Source organism: Medicago sativa, chromosome 8 (assembly GCF_051527215.1).
Source record: "Medicago sativa cultivar Bolivia chromosome 8, Bolivia_mono, whole genome shotgun sequence".
Lineage (NCBI taxonomy): Eukaryota > Viridiplantae > Streptophyta > Magnoliopsida > Fabales > Fabaceae > Medicago > Medicago sativa.
In genome coordinates this window covers 41,529,010-41,549,149 of record NC_140756.1, presented here as the reverse complement: position 1 = coordinate 41,549,149, position 20,140 = coordinate 41,529,010, and the positions used below count along the sequence as shown (strand labels likewise).

At 37.6% G+C, this 20,140-nt stretch overlaps 1 protein-coding gene and 1 pseudogene across 1 annotated transcript; one reads left to right on the top strand and one right to left on the bottom strand.

The window, feature by feature from the left end:
• The first annotated feature begins 4,765 nt into the window (after positions 1-4,765).
• Positions 4,766-5,760, top strand: LOC146899191 (uncharacterized; annotated as a pseudogene).
• A 6,927-nt stretch (positions 5,761-12,687) lies between these two features.
• Positions 12,688-13,908, bottom strand: LOC146899190 (uncharacterized). Its single transcript, XM_085736711.1, has one exon. The coding sequence runs from the start codon at positions 13,906-13,908 to the stop codon at positions 12,688-12,690; it is 1,221 nt and encodes a 406-aa protein (XP_085592837.1).
• Between the last annotated feature and the right edge of the window lie 6,232 nt (positions 13,909-20,140).

The following is a 20,140-nucleotide window of genomic DNA, read 5'->3' as shown; positions in this document are numbered from 1 at the left end:
GAATAATGCACCAAGAAATTTATATTATATCTTGAACATACATATTAATCAATCGTGATAATTGTGAAAATGGGTAACGAAACATATGATACTAACAACCTTCATTAATACTGGGACTAGGAATATTACACAAACAAATGTTTAGGCCGCAAAATAGGATCATCAAGCAGAATATCATTACAAAATACATAATTGTCATTAGCCTAACAGCAAACCAAATATTTAAAACATCACCTGCAAAATATAAACGCAAGGCCAAAAAAGCCCAACATCGAAATTTAAGAGTTCTAGCCCAAAACACAATTAACTTTACAGTCCATCAGTTGATTTGAAAAAGAACTAGCCCAAAATAAAGTTACTAAACAGCTCCCCCCATCAATTCTTCATCTCGTTCGCCTTCAAAATTTCAATTTTTTCCCAATCTTTCTTTGCATCATGGGCAAGCATCTCCTTGTAATTGTTATGAGGACCAAGCAACAAACGTAAAGCAATCGTCATTCGGACTAGTCTTTTGTCCATTTGTTTGTTTACATGACAATTATATTGAAATAAGTATATGATCAATTGGATTAAGGAAACTGTAACTTTAATTATATTAGCCTATCAGTTGCATACCACTCCCACAATCTGGTTATTGAAGGCGTTCTGCATATTGATCCACTTGACTACCCAAACGCCAGCATTTTCACTATGATATAAATTTTGGAAAACATCGTCAATAATTACAGATTGGGTTATATGATTATGGTTATAGTTTTTTTTAATTTATACATGTGGCCGCAGTTGGGAACACCACTTGGTTCCTCTATATCCCAGAAATCAAAATCAGGAAATCCACATAATGGTACTTCATAGTCATAAATTGTTAAAACCATCTAGGACAGAACTTCAGCCTACAACAATAGTCATAAGGATTATTTAAATTATGTTTCATTGACATTAGTTAATAGTTGTAAATTATAGGAGCACTTGCAATTTTTTTCAGCAGAAGGTGTCTTTCATCAACCTCTTTTGCAACCAAATGGGAATCCAGCATATAATTTTTTTTTCCTCAATGTGTACTACCATCAAAAACCAATGGCCTCATCCACAACTGGGACATATATCTATACAATAAAGAATGCCATTGGTTACAAATGTTTATCAACTGTTAAATTTTAAAAATAATACATGTAGATGTATATTATCTACTATATGAGTAGTTTAAATGTATACCAGCTTTAATGCTTTAAAGGCTGGCATCCACTCATGCCTGTATATGACCCCAAGTTTCTCAGCGCTAAAACCCAATTGCACATCTAACTGCAAATATTTGAAAAAGCGACATTATGTGAAAAATCAAAATCCTAATCTTGTAACATATTATGGTATACAACAGATAGTCATATTGCCGCAAATGAGTGAGGCAAGCACCACAAGTTTTGGGTCAATGCATGATTTTGAGCCCACGTAACTTTCAAAGCCATCATGTGTATGATCTATATGTTTTACCAAATATATTAGAATAAAAGTTCATAATCTAAAGCAGAAACAATCTTTTTATTTGCAAGTAAACAAAAACCCTAGAAATATACTACTTTTTACTTGTCTTCCCACATATCCTCCAGGGACAAGACATTGAAATTCAGATCTTATAAAAATGTTATTTCCATCAAAAATACAAGCTCATTTTTCCTACAATAATAAATAGCATTTGATTAATAATGATCCTGAAAGTGATGGATGAAAAAAATAGTCTTATAAACTCAAGTGGGTAAGTGTATAAAAAGGATTATAGTTCAACAAGTACGTACGATTGGAAGTCATCTCGGAATATATAAGAACATACGATGGCCTCCTCCGCTGTCAGACGCATGTTGACAGTTGGTCTGAATGTGCATTTACATACTACACACAAAGACGGCATGGAAAAGAATTTTTTACTAAACATCCTTCAAATATGGTATATTAAATTGATATTCATTTATCATTACCTTTGGAAGGATTCCTCCGCTAGACTTGAATTTGTGTGGGCGAAATGGCTTCGGAGGAAGCTCTGTCCTTGTAACCATGGTGGTGGTTGATCCTAGAGATGCTAAGCAACTCTTTGCTGCTCCAACATCTGACGGTGACATCTTTTTCTGTCTCTTGAAGGAAATATTGTGTTGGAGTAAGCCCTAATAGCCAATCTATGTTGATTGGGTTTGACTTTGTATCATGATATTGATATAAGTATATATTGTGAATATATAATAATAAGACATTTATTGAAATTCACCTTCAACCCTGACACTTGTTCGAAAATCATCAATACAACTCGTATAGAACGCACATTCGACCAACTCTTCTCACCTATAATCAGTGTGTTGTTAGCGAATTGGAGTTAAGAAAGACATAGTGCATTATCGTGACCCATATAGTAACCACAAAACAACTCGGCCTAAATAATCGACAACATAAGAACATTGAATCCTTCAGCCGCAAACAAAAAAATAAACGGGGACAAAGGGTCACCTTGACGACGCCTCTCTCCATGGGAAATTCATCAGTAGGACACCCATTAACCAACACCGAAGCAGTGGTTGTTCCAATACATTCAGACATCCACTTCCACCAAAGGGTCGGGAAATTCATTTCATGCATGACCGTATCTAGATAACTTAGTCAATAGAGTCGTAGACCTTTTCAAAATCAACCTTAAATAGCAACATTTCCTTGTGTAGACGACGTGCCTCGTCCACCACCTCATTTTCCACCAAAATGCCATATAAAATCTGTTTGCGCCGAACAAAAGCCGATTGTGAATTAGACACCACACTGTCGATGACAGCGCGTAGTCTATTTGCAAGTATCTTAGCCAGGACCTTATACATACACCCCACAAGAGATATAGGTCGGAAGTCATTTAACCTTTGGGGACTGTCGACCTTTGGAATGAGAGCGATAAAAGTTGCATTCAATCCCGTAGTCAATTTTCTGTTACAATGAAATTCAACCACAAAACGCATAAAATCATCCTTCAACTCCGGCCAGAATTGTTTAATAAAACCAAAATTGATATCATCCGGTCCTGGACTCTTGAAGCTATCGCAGTCCCAAATCGCTTGCTTTACCTCTTCCAAAGAAAAAGGACAGATAAGAGTTCCAGATTCCGCCACAGACAACCGGCGAAATCTTAAGTCTTCCACCCTTGGCCGCACCACATTTGTAGCTTTGTAACGAGAAGAAAAATGATGCAAGACAACCTCACAAACATTTTGAACCCCCTCAACTTGAACTCCATTCACTTGTAACAACTAAATAACGTTGTGGAGCCTCCTTGAGGACATAACTCCATTAAAAAAATTTGTGTTGGTGTCGCCTTCTTGTAACCACTTCAATCTCGCCTGTTGCCAGCACATGCTAGTCAAAAAATGTTCATAATTGCAATATACTAAATCAAAAAACCTTCATCTTAGGACTCTTGTTAATAAGACCTTCACTGATATCCTATTAACAAACAAATTTTATATCATATTAACATGGCAGTTATGTTAATTACTGTTTTTTAAAAATAAAGTATCCAAAAAAATTTGATTATTGCTTTATCAATATACAAAATCAAAAAACCTTCTTCTTAGGACTTTTTTAAAAAAAAAAAAAAACTAACTTATAAGTTCATAAATTAACAATACATTTACGTTTCAATTTTAAGCTGTAATAAAAAAAACACTACTAATTATATAAAAAAACGAGTAAATAGTCAAATACCCTCCCGAAATTGCACGTTTTCTCAATTACCCTCTCGAAATTCACAGAACGTCAATTACCCCCACCCCTGGAAATTTTACACCGTCGGTCAATTTGGTCCTTCTTTTAAGTGGTCTAGTTAAAGGTGATGACGTGGCTATTTGATTCTGACGTGTCAATGCTTGCTGGCAGGGGGTAAATGACTGAATTATAAAAGTCACTTTTAATATTTTTTTTAATTACTTTCCCCCCAAATATATCCATAATTTCACCCACAACATTCCAAAACTCTTTTTGTTTTTCTCTCCCTTTCAACACTGTCATCTATATCCAACGAAGAGTCACCGGAAACCACCACCAATCGTCACCGTGAAGCCCGTCGCCGTGCCTTCTGTTCCAGATATCACCATCTTCATCATTCCATCACCGTAAGAGAATGTGCAAGTTACACTTCTCATAAGTCCTGAAACTTTGTTGCTCTGTTTTTGGTCTAAAAAAACACTACCATAATGGTGGAAATCTTACTGTTTTTATATCTAAATCTTACTATTTGAATGGTTTTGCATGTTAAAGATTAGATTTTTTTTTACAAATAAGGTTGATATGGAAATGATCTCTTCTACCATTTTAATCATCCTATTATTGTTTATATGTGATATTATAGTATTTGAATATTATTAATTTCTTTAATTTTTCATGTTTATCTTATGTATGTTTTTTTAGGGTTAAGTTGTTATTATTATGATTCAATGTTATTTTTCTAGATGTATAGGATGAATGGGGACATATCACTTGTCATGTATCATGGAGGGAGGTTTGTAAGAAATTGAAGAGGTAACCATGAATATACAAGGAAAGGAAGATGTGTGTGGGATGTAGACCCAAACCTCGTTTGCATATTTGATCTTAAAAATATGGTTGTGGAGTGTGGTAATTATGAGAATGTTGAGGGTATGCAGTGGACGAGGAAAGAATTTGGCGAAGATTATGATTTGGGGTTGAGGCCATTGTCTGTTGATAGTGAAGTTGTCAACATGGTTGACGCCATAAAAGATGATCTGGTCAAGAGTCTCAAGCAAGACAAGAAGGTCCAGAACAAAATCAAAATCTAGATGATTTTCCATGCGCTGATGAATTAATCCAACAAGAGCAAACTTTGAATGAGGAGCTTTCGAAGATGAGAAAGGAGGTTAAACAGAAGGGAAAAATAAGGTGAAAAGGGTTATTCGAAGGAAGAGGTTTGTGTTACCAACAAGTGATAGTGATTCAGATAGTGGTTACGAGGATTACCATGTTGAGTTTAGAGATGCACTAGATCATAGAGAGAGTTATTATCAAGATGTTGATGAGAATGTTGGTGGAAGTGGTATTGTGCAAGGTAGAAGGGAAGGTGAAATTGAAGGCGATGATTCATACCATTCAGAAGTGCTGAAGTCTCCAATAAGTACGGATTCTGATAGTGACGGTACAAAAAAGGTCATTTTCCCTCAGTTCAATGAAGGTGCATCATTTGGTGAAGTTGTTTTAGAAGCGGGTATGGAATTTGCAACATTGGCTATTTTTAAAGAAGTTGTTAGGGACTACACAATCTGGAAAGGCAAAGATATATGCTGGGTAAAAGATGAGTCATATAGAGCGAGGGCTAACTGCAAAAGTGATATTAAAGGATGCAAGTGGGAAATAGACTGCGCCAGGAATAATCTTAGAGGAAGCTTTCAGATTAAGGCATACCGTGAACACCATAATTGCAGCAGGGAACCTTACATATCGGCAACAAATAGAAAATGGGTAGTTAAGAAGTTAGTGGATAAAGTTAGAGTTCAGCCAACTATCTCACATAAAGAGGTATTGGAATACTTCAAGCTGGCTTTTAATGTGATTCTTGATGACTCAAAAATAACGAGGTCATTAAGGGAAGCTAGAGAAATTGTTGAAGGTTCTGAAAAGGAACAATATGGTCTAGTATGGGACTATGCCAAAGAGTTAGGGAGGACCAACCCGGAATCAACATTAAAGATATATACCATACCTATTCCTAATTCTCCACCCTAGTTTCAGAGGTTCTATGTTTGTCTTGATGCATGCAAGAGGGGTTTTAAAGCTGGTTGTAGACCATTCATAGGTTTGGATGGATGCTTTTTAAAAGGTTATTATGTTGGTCAATTGTTGTCTGCTGTTGGCCAAGATGCAAATAATCATATTTATGTGATTGCTTATGCAATTTTGGATGTTGAAAACAAAGATAACTGGAAATGGTTTCTTTCCTTGTTGAAAAATGACTTGGGTCATCATACGCAACATGGTTGGAACTTTATATCTGATATGGAAAAAGTATTATTACTTATCCAGTATATGCTTATATTACTTATGTTACTATTACTTCTGTTATTACTACTTATGAAACATATATAAGTGTGTATAGCAGTTTTGAACAATTACTAAATTATGACTAAAGTGCTATAATGATAGTGCAGAAATATATGTGCAGTTTTAATGTGCTATAATTTTGACTACTTCTGTTATTACAAGTTTTGAATATGTGCAGAATAATGACACTGCAGAAATATATAAGTGACAAAAGTGACTAGTTTGTGTGAAAGTGCAGGGTTTTTTTTTTACCATTACTGATAAACTACAGGTTTTTTTGACCATTACTTATAAACTACAGGGTTTTTTTGATCTCAAGTTTTGTCGTATCTGCAAAGTTTGTGTAAAAGGGCTATATGACTGAGTGATGCTTTTGTCATAGAATTACTATATGCTTCTGTCAATTACTATATGCTTATGCTTATACTAAGAATTAAGGAGGGTCAAAATCAACTAAGAAATATAATGCTCTATGCCTATCCTGTCATTATAGGTAGTATACTTGACCTTGCAAATTTATGCTAATTTATTACTACTATGAATCTTATTCCTTATATATGCTAATTTATATGACTAATATATGCCACTGATAATGTGCTTATACCTTATAGTATGAATCTTATACATTATATAATGTGCTTCTGTTATTACTAATTATGTGTGCTATAAGTGACTTAAGTACTTCTGTTATTACTATATGTGCTTCTGTTATTACTAAAGTAACTATATGTGCAGGGACTATAATTTGCTTATGTTGAATAATGCACTAATATATTACACTAGTTTTACATTTGTTGTCTGTTATTTCACTGTTATTACTACTAATATATGCCATTTGTGCACTAATATATTGCACTAGTTTTACATTTATGCATTAATTTTTGATAACTACAGAGGGAGGTTTTGATCATTAATGATAAACTACAGGGGGTTTTAACATAATGTTTTCGTGTAACTGCAATTCATTTTAAATTTTTGTTTTGTTTTGCGCAGGGACATATACCTGATGTTTAAGAAGTGATGCCTGGTCTTGCACATAGGTACTATGCAATGTGTAACGCCCCGTTTTTTTTTTTTTAAAACAAATAATAAGGTAGTTTCTTTTATAAACGGTGAGACAATGTTTTTTTTTCTTATAAAAGATATCATGATCCCTTTTTGTACGGGGTTTCAGAATTAAAACCAGGTCAAGTATGTAGTGGTTTGAAATAAATAATAATTTAGAGTCTAAGTAGTAATCAACATATAATAGCATACCATAAGAGGTTCCTGGGGTCTAGAGTCATAAAGTACGGTTATGAATATATTACAAACCGTCATAGAGACAACATCAAACTAAAATAAAGTCCTCGACAGACACTCACGCAGGAGAGCTGCCCCAAGGAGAAAACTAACTACCCAACCACGTAGGGATAAAAGGTTCCATGGCGCCCGCCATCTACTATCATCAGACCTATCAGAACTATATACAAAATCCACTACTAAAACTGATCAAGACTAATGACACCCACAATAATCCCCCTTCGCTGCCCCACATAATCCACTACAATCGCTAGTCAAAGTCTGCTAGGAACATGCATCATCACGGTCGCCATCAGAGTGATACTCTGAAGGGTCAGACTCCACAGAGGAATCCACAGTCTCACCCCTCTTGGTATCTTCAGGTAGTGTCAATGTCGCATCCAGGTCGAGGAACTCATCAGCATCAAAGAAAGGGATAGGAGTAGAGGCCTCTGGGAGTACGGCCATATCTGGGTAAGGTTCGGGTACTGGCTGGAGGTTAGCCTCTCCACCCATCTCAGGGGCAGGGGCAGGTGGAGCCGAGGGAAAAAGATTTCCCACCTCATCGATCATCCCCATCAAGAAGCTATGGATGATCAGATAGAGAGGGACCGGGAAACTAATGGTACGCCTAGTAAGTGTGGTCTCCGTCTCGCGACCAGCTCTATATGTGGTCTCAAGAACGCTGCCCGTGAATGAGACTCGTCCTGAGGCCGGGTCAAAACCCCAAGACGTAGAGGTCCAGATGTCAGGGAGGCTGTACTCCGTTGCCTCCAGAGGAAGCATCTCGGAGTTCCACGGTGCCGCCATAATCTATTTGGCGTAAAGCCCACACATCCACTAAAAGGGTCACCATCTCCGAAAATAACATATATAGAAGAAACACCCACAGAGAAAACATTGTACACAAGTTAAAGATCTCATTTTAACTTGTATACTAAAACAAGTAGAAAGTATAATTGTTACAAAATGCATTATGGCTTGACTCCTAATGCAATGACTATATGGTTTATGCATATGTTCCGGAATTTAATACCGCTCCGCAGAGGGTCGTGGCAGTGCCACTAAGGAGATGAGTATCTTACTCATCTATCAGACTCGATGATCCTCAAAGGGATAAGGTGGTTTTTAAAAAACACACCTCGTGCCACCTCTCCGGTGTGCACCTCGTGACTCCTCTCTGGTGGTCACGTAACTATGAATGCATGAACATAATATTTTCACCATGTATATGGACTTTTAGTCGCCTATTACTACTTAACTATACCATGAATAATTGTTTTCTCATGCATAAATGAACACGTATATATTTTCATTTAATCACCTTGAAATTTATAAGAAAACACATAAGAAAAAGAACAAATATAAATAATCACTTTAACATGTATAAGAGTATCTAAAAAGTGGATAGGCGCCCTTACCGTTGCAAGCGTAGTCAAAAAGAGGATTCGTGTCAGAGACGGTGGTGTGTGCACCTTTTGATTGGCAGAAAGAAGGAGAGCTTGTTTGGGTTTATTTTTAGAGATGGACTTTGAGTGTAGTGAGAGGGGAGAAGGACGAGAGAGATGTGAAGCTAACAGGTTATGGAAAGGTAAGATGAGGAAAGACTTCATTCCCCTTTTTATAGAAAGTCTAAGGTTCATAATATGTTGCCTAGACCCACATGATCTTTCCCCCTTAAGAGTTATCTCTATGTGAAAGAGAATATATCTATATGAAACTATTAGTTGTACTTCAGGTAACATATAGTTAGCTTTGAACTGTCCTTGTCGTACCTTCTATTTCCAAACATATATAATTAATAATATTTGACATACTCATTTTATAATATTTATTTTTATGTTCATTGTAATCTAAATTTTTATGTGAACGAGTGCAGTTGACAGTGTTATGTGACATCGGTAAAAAGTGCAGAATCATTTATTTTTTTTCTTTCACTAGTGCGATATAAAAATATTCGGGTAATAAATTAATTCCCTTGACGAATAGATTATTTATATTAATATTTCTTTTGGACACATAAATCAAAATAGGAGCATCCTTACATATTGCGACTACTATTTATTTATAAAATACGGTCTTACAATACTACCCCCTTAAAAAGAGTTTCGTCCTCGAAACTTTGAGTCTGTGAATAAACTCGGGTACTTCTCGCGGATTGCACTTTCTAATTCCCAAGTTGCATCACCGGTTGCCTGGTTCCAAATTACTTTTACCAACGGTATTTCCTTATTTCTCAGCTGCTTCATCTTTCGATCTCCAATCCGAACATGTAATACTTCAAATGATAAGTCATCTTTTAGTGGTATGATGTCTGGTTTGATCACATGAGATGGGTCGGAAATATACTTTTGCAATTGTGATATATGAAATACATCGTGTATACCAGATAGAGAGGGTGGAAGTGCAATTCGGTATGCCACAGGTCCAATTTCGGAAGTGATTTGATAGGGTCCAATAAACTTCGGGGTCAATTTCTTTGCTTTTATTGCTCGCCCCACACCCGTGGTGGGCGTGACACGCAGAAATACATGATCTCCTGCCTCGAAGTTCAATGGTCTACGCCTTCTATCCACATAACTTTTCTGACGATCTTGTGAAGTCTTCATCCGTTCCTTGATTTTTTTAACCTTCTCCGTGGTCTGATATACCATTTCCGGTCCTACAATCATACTTTCACCATCCTGATACCAGCACAACGGTGTTTGACACTTTCGTCCATATAAAGCTTCATATGGAGTCATTCTGATACTGGCATGAAAACTATTATTGTATGTAAATTCAATTAAAGGTAGTATATCATCTCAACTCCCTCTATCGTCCAACACACATGCCCGCAACAAATCTTCCAATGACTGGTTTGTTCATTCTGTTTGTCCGTCCGTCTGGGGGTGGTATGCCGAACTCAACCTTAGCTTTGTCCCGAGGGCTTGGTGTAATGTTCCCCAGAAATGAGAGGTGAACTTTGGATCTCGATCCGACACGATGCTGGATGGTACTCCGTGTAGCCTAACAACCTCCGCAATGTAAATTTCTGTTAACTTGGCGACATTATAGGTTGCTCTCACTGGCAGAAAATGAGCAGATTTGGTCAAACGATCAACGATTACCCATATTGAGTCATTGGTCCTTCGAGTTTTAGGTAATCCGGTGATGAAATCCATTGATATGCTACCCACTTCCATTCCGAAACATCTAAGGGTTGTAACATTCCTGCTGGCTTCTGGTGTTCAACCTTTGCCTTCTGACAAGTTAAACATGATGCTACGTACTCTGCAACATCTCTTTACATTCCTGGCCACCAATAGTTTTGTCTCAAATCCTGGTACACTTTTGTTGTTCCTGGGTGAATGCTTAGCCTACTCTTGTGAGCCTCCTCCAAAATCTTTTTCCTTATCTCCGCTTCGTCAGGCACACAAATCCTTCCATTGCATCTCAAGATATTATCTGGGCCTACTTTAAAGTCTGTCGCCTTTCCTTGTACCATCAATTCTCTTTTCTCTTGTATGAGTGCATTGTCCTGGCTATTGCGAATGTCCTCCAATAATCCATTTGAAATCTTAATCATCCCGCACTGTATTGTTCCCTGTCCGAATTCTACGTTTAGGTGCATGTCTCTGAACATCTCCCACAATTCCTGTTATTTTGCCATTAACGATGATGACGCAAGGACACTTTTCCTACTCAAAGCGTCTGCCACGACGTTAGCCTTCCCTGGGTGATATTGCAAGGTGAAATCGTAGTCTTTCAAAGATTCCATCCATCTCCTCTGCCTCATGTTCAATTCTTTTTGATCAAATAGATACTTCAAGCTCTTATGGTCGCTGAATACCGTAAACGTAATTCCAAAGAGGTAGTGTCGCCAAATCTTTAGTGCAAAAACTACAGCTGCAAGTTCCAAATCATGAGTAGGATAATTCTTCTCGTGTGTTTTCAACTGTCTTGAAGCATATGCCACTGCTTTCCCGTGTTGCATCAAAACACACCCCAGTCCTTGATGAGAAGCATCACAATATACTTCATATGGTTCCTCTGACTGCGGCAAAACCAAAACAAGCAAAGTTGTCAATTTTTCTTTTAACAAATGAAAATTAGCCTCGCATTTCTCTGTCCATGCAAAAGGTTGATCTTTTCTGGTTAGTTGTGTCAATGGGGCCACTATCTTTGCAAATCCCTCAATGAATCTCCGATAGTATCCAGCTAGTCCCACAAAACTCCTTATGTCTGTGACAGTCTGCGGCTGCTTCCATGCTAGTACAGTCTCGATCTTGGCTGGATCAACAAAAATTCCTTCCTTTGATATCACATGACCAAGGAAGTTAACTTTGTCAAGTCAGAATTCACATTTAGATGGGTTTGCGTACAACTTCTTTTCTCGTAAAATTTGTAGTACTTGGCGCAGATGCTCCTCATGTTCATCCTTGCTCTGAGAGTAGATGAGAATGTCATCGATGAATACTACCACAAACTTATCCAAAAACTGGTGAAAAATTCTGTTCATATAATCCATAAAAATAGCTGGCGCGTTTGTCACTCCGAAAGGCATGACTAGGTATTCATAATGTCCGTATCGAGTTCTGAATGCAGTTTTTTGTATGTCTTCCTCCCTTACCCTGATCTGATGATAGCCGGACTTCAAATCAATTTTGGAGAAGACAGAAGCGCCTTTAAGTTGATCCATCAAGTCATTTATACGAGGCAAAGGGTATCGATTCTTGATTGTCGCCTTGTTGAGCTGTCTGTAGTCCACACAAAGTCGAGAACGTCCGTCCTTCTTCTTTACTAAGAGCACTGGGGCTCCCCAAGGTGAAACACTTTGTCTGATGAAACCCTTCCTTAAGAAGTCTTCCAACTGTTCCTTAAGCTCTTGAAGTTCTTTTGGTGCCATCCGGTGTGGTGCAACTGAAATGGGTCCAGTCCCCGAGTGTAAGTCAATGAAGAATTCGTTATCTCTTATTGGAGGCAATCCCAAAATCTCGTCTGGGAACACATCCTGAAAGTCTTGTGTTACTGGTATCTCTTTAATCTTGAGTTGAATGCCTACCTCCGTGTTGGAAAGTGTCGAGAACTCAAAGGTTCCGTCTTTGAGAGCAACTCTAAGAGGGTTGGAGGATAGATATTTGATAACCCCAGGTTCGGGCAATATTACTAACTTTCGAGCACAATCTAACATGACGTGATGAAATGACATCCAATCCATTCCGAGAATAATCTCGAGGGATTGTAGGGGTAAACAAACTAGGTTAACTAGGAATTCCCTACCTTGCACAACTACTCTACATAGCAAGCAGGCAGTGTTCACAGTTAGGACCTTAGCGGGTGTAGATACCATTAAGTCAAAAGGTAGGGGGTTGGTATCATCTTCAGGCGCTCTACACATTCCATAGATATGAATGAATGAGTTGCTCTAGAATCAAAAAGTGCAGTTAAAATAGTACCTTCGATTTCACAGTCCCCTTGAATCAAGTTGTTCGACGGGGCTCTTGTTTCTGCCTCCATGCAATACACCCTTCCCTGAGCAGTTGGTCGGCCAGTCCTCACAGCATTCGCCGCTAATTCGGTTTTTGGAGTCTTGCAATCCCTCGCTACATGTCCCTTTCTGTTGCAACTGTAGCAGGTGGGGCCCTTGGTAGGACAAACATTCGCATAATGCCCATTCTGGCCACATTGGAAGCAACGTACTTCAGTCATAGTCTGACTATTCCCGAATCCAGTGTTATGATTCCCTGGACGTTGGGGTCCCCTGTTATTATTTTGAGGTCGCTGGTATGGTTTTATCTGTTGCTTACCACGTCCTTGATTCAGAAAATATGAGCGATTCGGTCCTCCTGAGTTCTGTCCCACCGCGCGGTTAGTCCTCTTATTCTTCATGTCCTCTATTTCTCGGCACTTTTCTACTAATGGCTGGAAGCGTGTAATCCCCAATGGCACCACTGAGTCCTGTAGTTCATATTTTAGTCCTTCCTGGAAGCGGTGGCACCTGTAGACTTCATCCACTTCCTCTTTGAAAAACCGAAAGTGCCTAGATAGAGTTTCAAACTTCGCAGCGTACTCTCCCACCGACATGTTACCCTGACGATGCTTTAGGAAGTCATCCCCGAGTTTGGTCCTTGCACTCATCGGAAAATACTTGTCAAGAAACTTTTTCTTAAAGGATTCCCAATTCACCTCTTCCTGAGCACCTTCCATCATTAACTTGGTGCTCCTCCACCAATACTCCGCATCACCGAGGAGGAGGTAAGTGGCATAAAGAACCTTCGTTCCAGCTGGGCAGTTAATTACTCCAAATATCTTCTCGATTTCTTGAAGCCATAAATCATCCTTCTCTGGACTGACATCTCCTTGGAATTTTGGTGGGTCGTGGCGACGGAAGTCAACTAATCCCCTTGACTCCCTAGCTTGTAGTTCTCTGTCTCGTTTCTCCAAGTCCCGCAGGTTCTTGGCAACAGTCTGGGCAGTTACAGCAGCTGCCATGTTGGCCATCGCGTGGGCCATTTGTTCCATCTGTTGATTGTTCATTCCACCAATAGCGTTATCACGTCTTGGAGGCATAATTTTCCTACAAAATTAATACCAATTTAGAACTTCATTGTCTGCTTCAAGAGAAATTCCCGACAACTTAACTCCGTCCATGTGAAAAATCTCGAACTAACTATCTCTATACTATTAAATCTTAGGACTTTACCCGACACTTGATCAACTAAGGATACCCGACTCAGAGACCCTAGGAAAATTAAACCAAAGCTCTGATACCACAATGTAACGCCCCGTTTTTTTTTTTAAAACAAATAATAAGGTAGTTTCTTTTATAAACGGTGAGACAATGTTTTTTTTTCTTATGAAAGATATCATGATCCCTTTTTGTACGGGGTTTCAGAATTAAAACCAGGTCAAGTATGTAGTGGTTTGAAATAAATAATAATTTAGAGTCTAAGTAGTAATCAACATATAATAGCATACCATAAGAGGTTCCTGGGGTCTAGAGTCATAAAGTACGGTTATGAATATATTACAAACCGTCATAGAGACAACATCAAACTAAAATAAAGTCCTCGGCAGACACTAACGCAGGAGAGCTGCCCCAAGGAGAAAACTAACTACCCAACCACGTAGGGATAAAAGGTTCCATGGCGCCCGCCATCTACTATCATCAGACCTATCAGAACTATATACAAAATCCACTACTAAAACTGATCAAGACTAATGACACCCACAATAATCCCCCTTCGCTGCCCCACAAAATCCACTACAATCGCTGGTCAAAGTCTGCTCGGAACATGCATCATCACGGTCGCCATCAGAATGATACTCTGAAGGGTCAGACTCCACAGAGGAATCCACAGTCTCACCCCTCTTGGTATCTTCAGGTAGTGTCAATGTCGCATCCAGGTCGAGGAACTCATCAGCATCAAAGAAAGGGATAGGAGTAGAGGCCTCTGGGAGTACGGCCATATCCGGGAAAGGTTCGGGTACTGGCTGGAGGTTAGCCTCTCCACCCATCTCAGGGGTAGGGGCAGGTGGAGCCGGAGGAAAAAGATTTCCCACCTCATCGATCATCCCCATCAAGAAGCTATGGATGATCAGATAGAGAGGGACTGGGAAACTAATGGTACGCCTAGTAAGTGTTGTCTCCGTCTCGCGACCAGCTCTATATGTGGTCTCATGAACGCTGCCCGTGAATGAGACTCGTCCTGAGGCCGGGTCAAAACCCCAAGACGTAGAGGTTCAGATGTCAGGGAAGTTGTACTCCGTTGCCTCCAGAGGAAGCATCTCGGAGTTCCACGGTGCCACCATAATCTATTTGGCGTAAAGCCCACACATCCACTGAAAGGGTCACCATCTCCGAAAATAACATATATAGAAGAAACACCCACGGAGAAAACATTGTACACAAGTTAAAGATCTCATTTTAACTTGTATACTAAAACAAGTAGAAAGTATAATTGTTACAAAATGCATTATGGCTTGACTCCTAATGCAATGACTATATGGTTTATGCATATGTTCTGGAATTTAATACCGCTCCGCAGAGGGTCGTGGCAGCGCCACTAAGGAGATGAGTATCTTACTCATCTATCAGACTCGATGATCCTCAAAGGGATAAGGTGGTTTTTAAAAAACACACCTCGTGCCACCTCTCTGGTGTGCACCTCGTGACTCCTCTCTGGTGGTCACGTAACTATGAATGCATGAACATAATATTTTCACCATGTATATGGACTTTTAGTCGCCTATTACTACTTAACTATACCATGAATAATTGTTTTCTCATGCATAAATGAACACGTATATATTTTCATTTAATCACCTTGAAATTTATAAGAAAACACATAAGAAAAAGAACAAATATAAATAATCACTTTAACATGTATAAGAGTATCTAAAAAGTGGATAGGCGCCCTTACCGTTGCAAACGTAGTCAAAAAGAGGATTCGTGTCAGAGACGGTGGTGTGTGCACCTTTTGATTGGCAGAAAGAAGGAGAGATTGTTTGGGTTTATTTTTAGAGATGGACTTTGAGTGTAGTGAGAGGGGAGAAGGACGAGAGAGATGTGAAGCTAACAGGTTATGGAAAGGTAAGATGAGGAAAGACTTCATTCCCCTTTTTATAGAAAGTCTAAGGTTCATAATATGTTGCCTAGACCCACATGATCTTTCCCCCTTAAGAGTTATCTCTATGTGAAAGAGAATATATCTATATGAAACTATTAGTTGTACTTCAGGTAACATATAGTTAGCTTTGAACTGTCCTTGTCGTACCTTCTATTTCCAAACATATATAATTAATAATATTTGACATACTGATTTTATAATATTTATTTTTATGTTCATTGTAATCTAAATTTTTATGTGAACGAGTGCAGTTGACAATGTTATGTGACATCGGTAAAAAGTGCAGAATCATTTATTTTTTTATTTATTTTTTCACTAGTGCGATATAAAATTATTCAAGTAATAAATTAATTCCCTTGACGAATATATTATTTATATTAATATTTTAAGATAAGGAGTTAAAAGGTGTGGTTTGGGATTGTGCTAAGTCAATTATCGTGTCTCAGTTCAATAGGCATATGGATAGAGTTAAAAGGCTGAACAAAAGTGCTTGGACAAGGGCATACTTCAAAGAAAACTCAAAGGTTGATAGCATTACAAACAACAATTGTGAGGTGTTTAATGCAAAGATAGTGAACTAGAGAACAAAGCCTATTTTGACAATGACTGAAGAGGTTAGATGCTACATCATGAGAACCATGACTATAAGAAAGGTGAAGTTTACTGGTAGAACTGGGCCTTTTTGTCAAGTACAAGCAAGTCGTTTAAAAAAGGAGTTAATTGAAAGCAACAAGTGGACACCTACTTGGACTAGTCCTCCACGTTTAAGGTACCAAGTCCAAAATGGAAGCATCAAGGTTGACATGGACTTAGAAGCTATGACTTGTGCATGCAAATATTGGCAGCTGTCAGGTAAACTTTTGTTTGCATGTATTCTGATGCGACTTTTATGAATTTTGATACAAGTTTATGTTTTGAATCTGATACACGTTTATATCGCTTGTTCTGATATGACATTAGGTATTCCTTTCATGCATGCATGTTTAGCTATTACACATCAATGCAGGAAACCTGAAGACTATTGTGATGGTTGCTATCTTTTGGATCGTATCATGCAACCTATCAGTTTTTTTTATCAACCCCACTAACTCACAAGAATTTTGGGAAAAGACTCCATATTTAAAACCTATTCCACCGAAGGTTAGAAGAAGTGCAGGCAGGCCCAAAAAGAATAGAAGGAAGGATTGTAATGAATGTGTTGTGCTTGGTGGAAAGTTGAAGAGGTCATATAATGTGTGGACGTGCTCAACATGCAAATAAGAAAGACACAACAGTAGGGGATGTCCTCATAAGCTACCTGTACCAGTAGAAGAAGAGGAAAACCAACAAAGGGAAGCAAGAGTTGAAGGAGTTGTAACAAGAGCTAATGGACAACAACCACAAGGGAATAATGTACAAGTTGTAGAAACACAAACAGAAATTCCATTGTCTCAGTCTGGACCATTAGGCGACCAACCATCTTAGGAGGCAGAAACATCAAGGCCTAGCAAGAAGGTATGAAAGTTTCACCAACTAATTTGATTTGTTTTCCTAATACATGGACTGATTTGACTAATAATTTTCAATTTTGTAGAGAAAGACTTACGGCTTAAGGGCCCCAGTTGTATACATTGATGGCTTTGGTGTAAGACCACCCCCAATCAGAGGACCACAACCACTCCAGCCACCTATAATTAGAGGACCTCCATTATTTCAGCATTCTCAAATGAGAGGACCACCACCACTCCGGCCATCTACAATGAAAGGAGCATCACAAGTTTAGGCATCCACACACATGGTGGCAACATCAAGTTCAGGAATACCACCAATCAAAGTTCCATTCCCTAAGTCGGGTCCTAATACAAATGAGCTTGATTACATGTTATTTATCCCCAATCCAGGAATGCGAAATCAGAATCCTAAATAACAACTATTTCAACAACCATTAGGCCTTTTTGGAATTAAGTACCTAATGGTATTATGGTTTACGCCTGTTTTGGAAGTTATAACATTTTAATGATGTATTGGGTATTTTATGACCTGATGGTTTAGACTTATATTTTGGAAGTTATCATGTATTGAGCAGTTATGAACTCATGGTTTATGGTTATATTTTGTAAGTTCGGATGTATTAAGTACTTTAACAACTTACAATTTATAAGCTTCAATAGAAGTTTTATTATAAGTTAAAACTTATGCTTTATGAGCTTCAATAGAAGTTTTATTGTAAGTTAAATATTTCAATACACTGATAACAGCAGGTGTCAACTTGATTATAAGTTAAATATTTCAGGGTTTTTTTTGACCATTACATATAAACTACAAGGGTTTTTTTGACACGAACTTGTTGGAACAATAACAACACAAACAACTTAGAACAATAACAACAAAAACAACTTTGCATAATTGCCTCTTACATTTGTTTTCAATACACATAAGAAAATACTTAGAACAACAATACATATTTCATATAACTATTGTGAACCAAGAATTTTAATCAAAACTACCAAGATACACAACAATACTATCATGTACTTCAATAACTTGACTTCATTCATCAATGCATCAATTTTATCTAGCAACCTTATCTTCCACACCTCGTCATTGTTTCTATCTTGACTTGAAATTTGCATTTTCTCCATCAAATGTGGCTTCCAAATATCATCACCACCATTTTGATAATCATTACATGCATTTCTTTTCTTCAAATTATCTTTCTTCCTCAACAGTCTAACCTTCTAGGCATCTTGATCAAGTGTCCCATTAAGCAACCCCAAAGCCTCAACCTCATCAACCCATACAAAAAAATTACAATTGTGCTTATGATTTTTGAAAATCAAAATCAAAGTTACCCAACATATCAAAATTACCCAACAACTTAATAAACCTCAAATTTGGGTATAATAATGGGGTAAATCCCTAAAATACCCCTACACATGTTAACTCACACACGTGAGTTAACTCACCCCAGTTATGATTTTAGCGTGACTTAAGTCACGCAGCGTGAGTTAACTCACACTACATTACTTAAGTCATTTAACAGCAACACATAACACACAGACCACTCATTTCAAAACTTCCCAAAACACGAAAATTTCACCCCCCAAATCCGAATTTCGTCATTCTTGCGCCATTCAAAGCCAATTTCGTCCCCAATATCAATTAAGTGATGATTATCCTACTTCTTTGCATTATTTTGGTCGCACTTTTAGATTTTTTTTTAAGAAAATTAACATTTTTAGGTTTTTATAAAATTGTCTTGCATGTTAGTTTTTATGTATGTATCTTTTTTTGGTAGGTTAATGATCTCGTTAACAAGTGGAAATTTTTTTCTAATCCGATATTATCAACCACAAGTTTTTAATTGTATCTTAATTTTGAAATTAATCTCCTCCCATTTGCTTTTACTAATTCACGTTCCTACGTGCGTTAACTCCCGCATAAAATGTCAAATGTAGGGGTGTTTGCGGTGCGGTTTGGTTCGGTTTTGTGGCTAAAAGTCACCCGAACCGCAAGATAAAAAAGTATGCGGTTTGGTTTGGTTTGGTTCGGTTGACTTTTAAAATAAAATCCGAGCCAAACCAAACCAAACGAATGCGATTTGAATTGGATCGGTTGGTGCAGTTTTGTTTATACAATAAATTTTTTTGTTTTCAACATTAAAATAAAATTAAAAAGATAAAACACAACATATTTTCACCAATGTTTTAAATTTTATCCAACATTACAATTTTATTTTCATCGAACAATGTTCCCAACATCGTAGACAAGCTTTAAACGTGGACAAAAAGTAATCCAAATTTGTAAGAATTACAAAAGACTAAATTTATTATCATTCTCTAAGAGTTCAAGTGCCACAAAAATATATTTTTTAAAGAAAAAGAAAAGAAGAAACTTAACAAGAGAAAAAATATGTCATTTTCTTAAAGTTTCCATTTAGTTTCTGAGCATTGGTCTAGGTGATATATATATATATATATATATATATATATATATATATATATATATATATATGGGGCTGCTAACTTACACCTACCTAAAAATACTAAGGTGCAAGTTAGCAAGCTACATTCATCTAAAATTATTAAGGTGCAAGTTAGCAACCTACACCCACTTGATTATTTACATTCATTTTTATAAGTATTATCAAGGTGCAAGTTAGAAACATTCACTAATTTACACTCACTTTCATT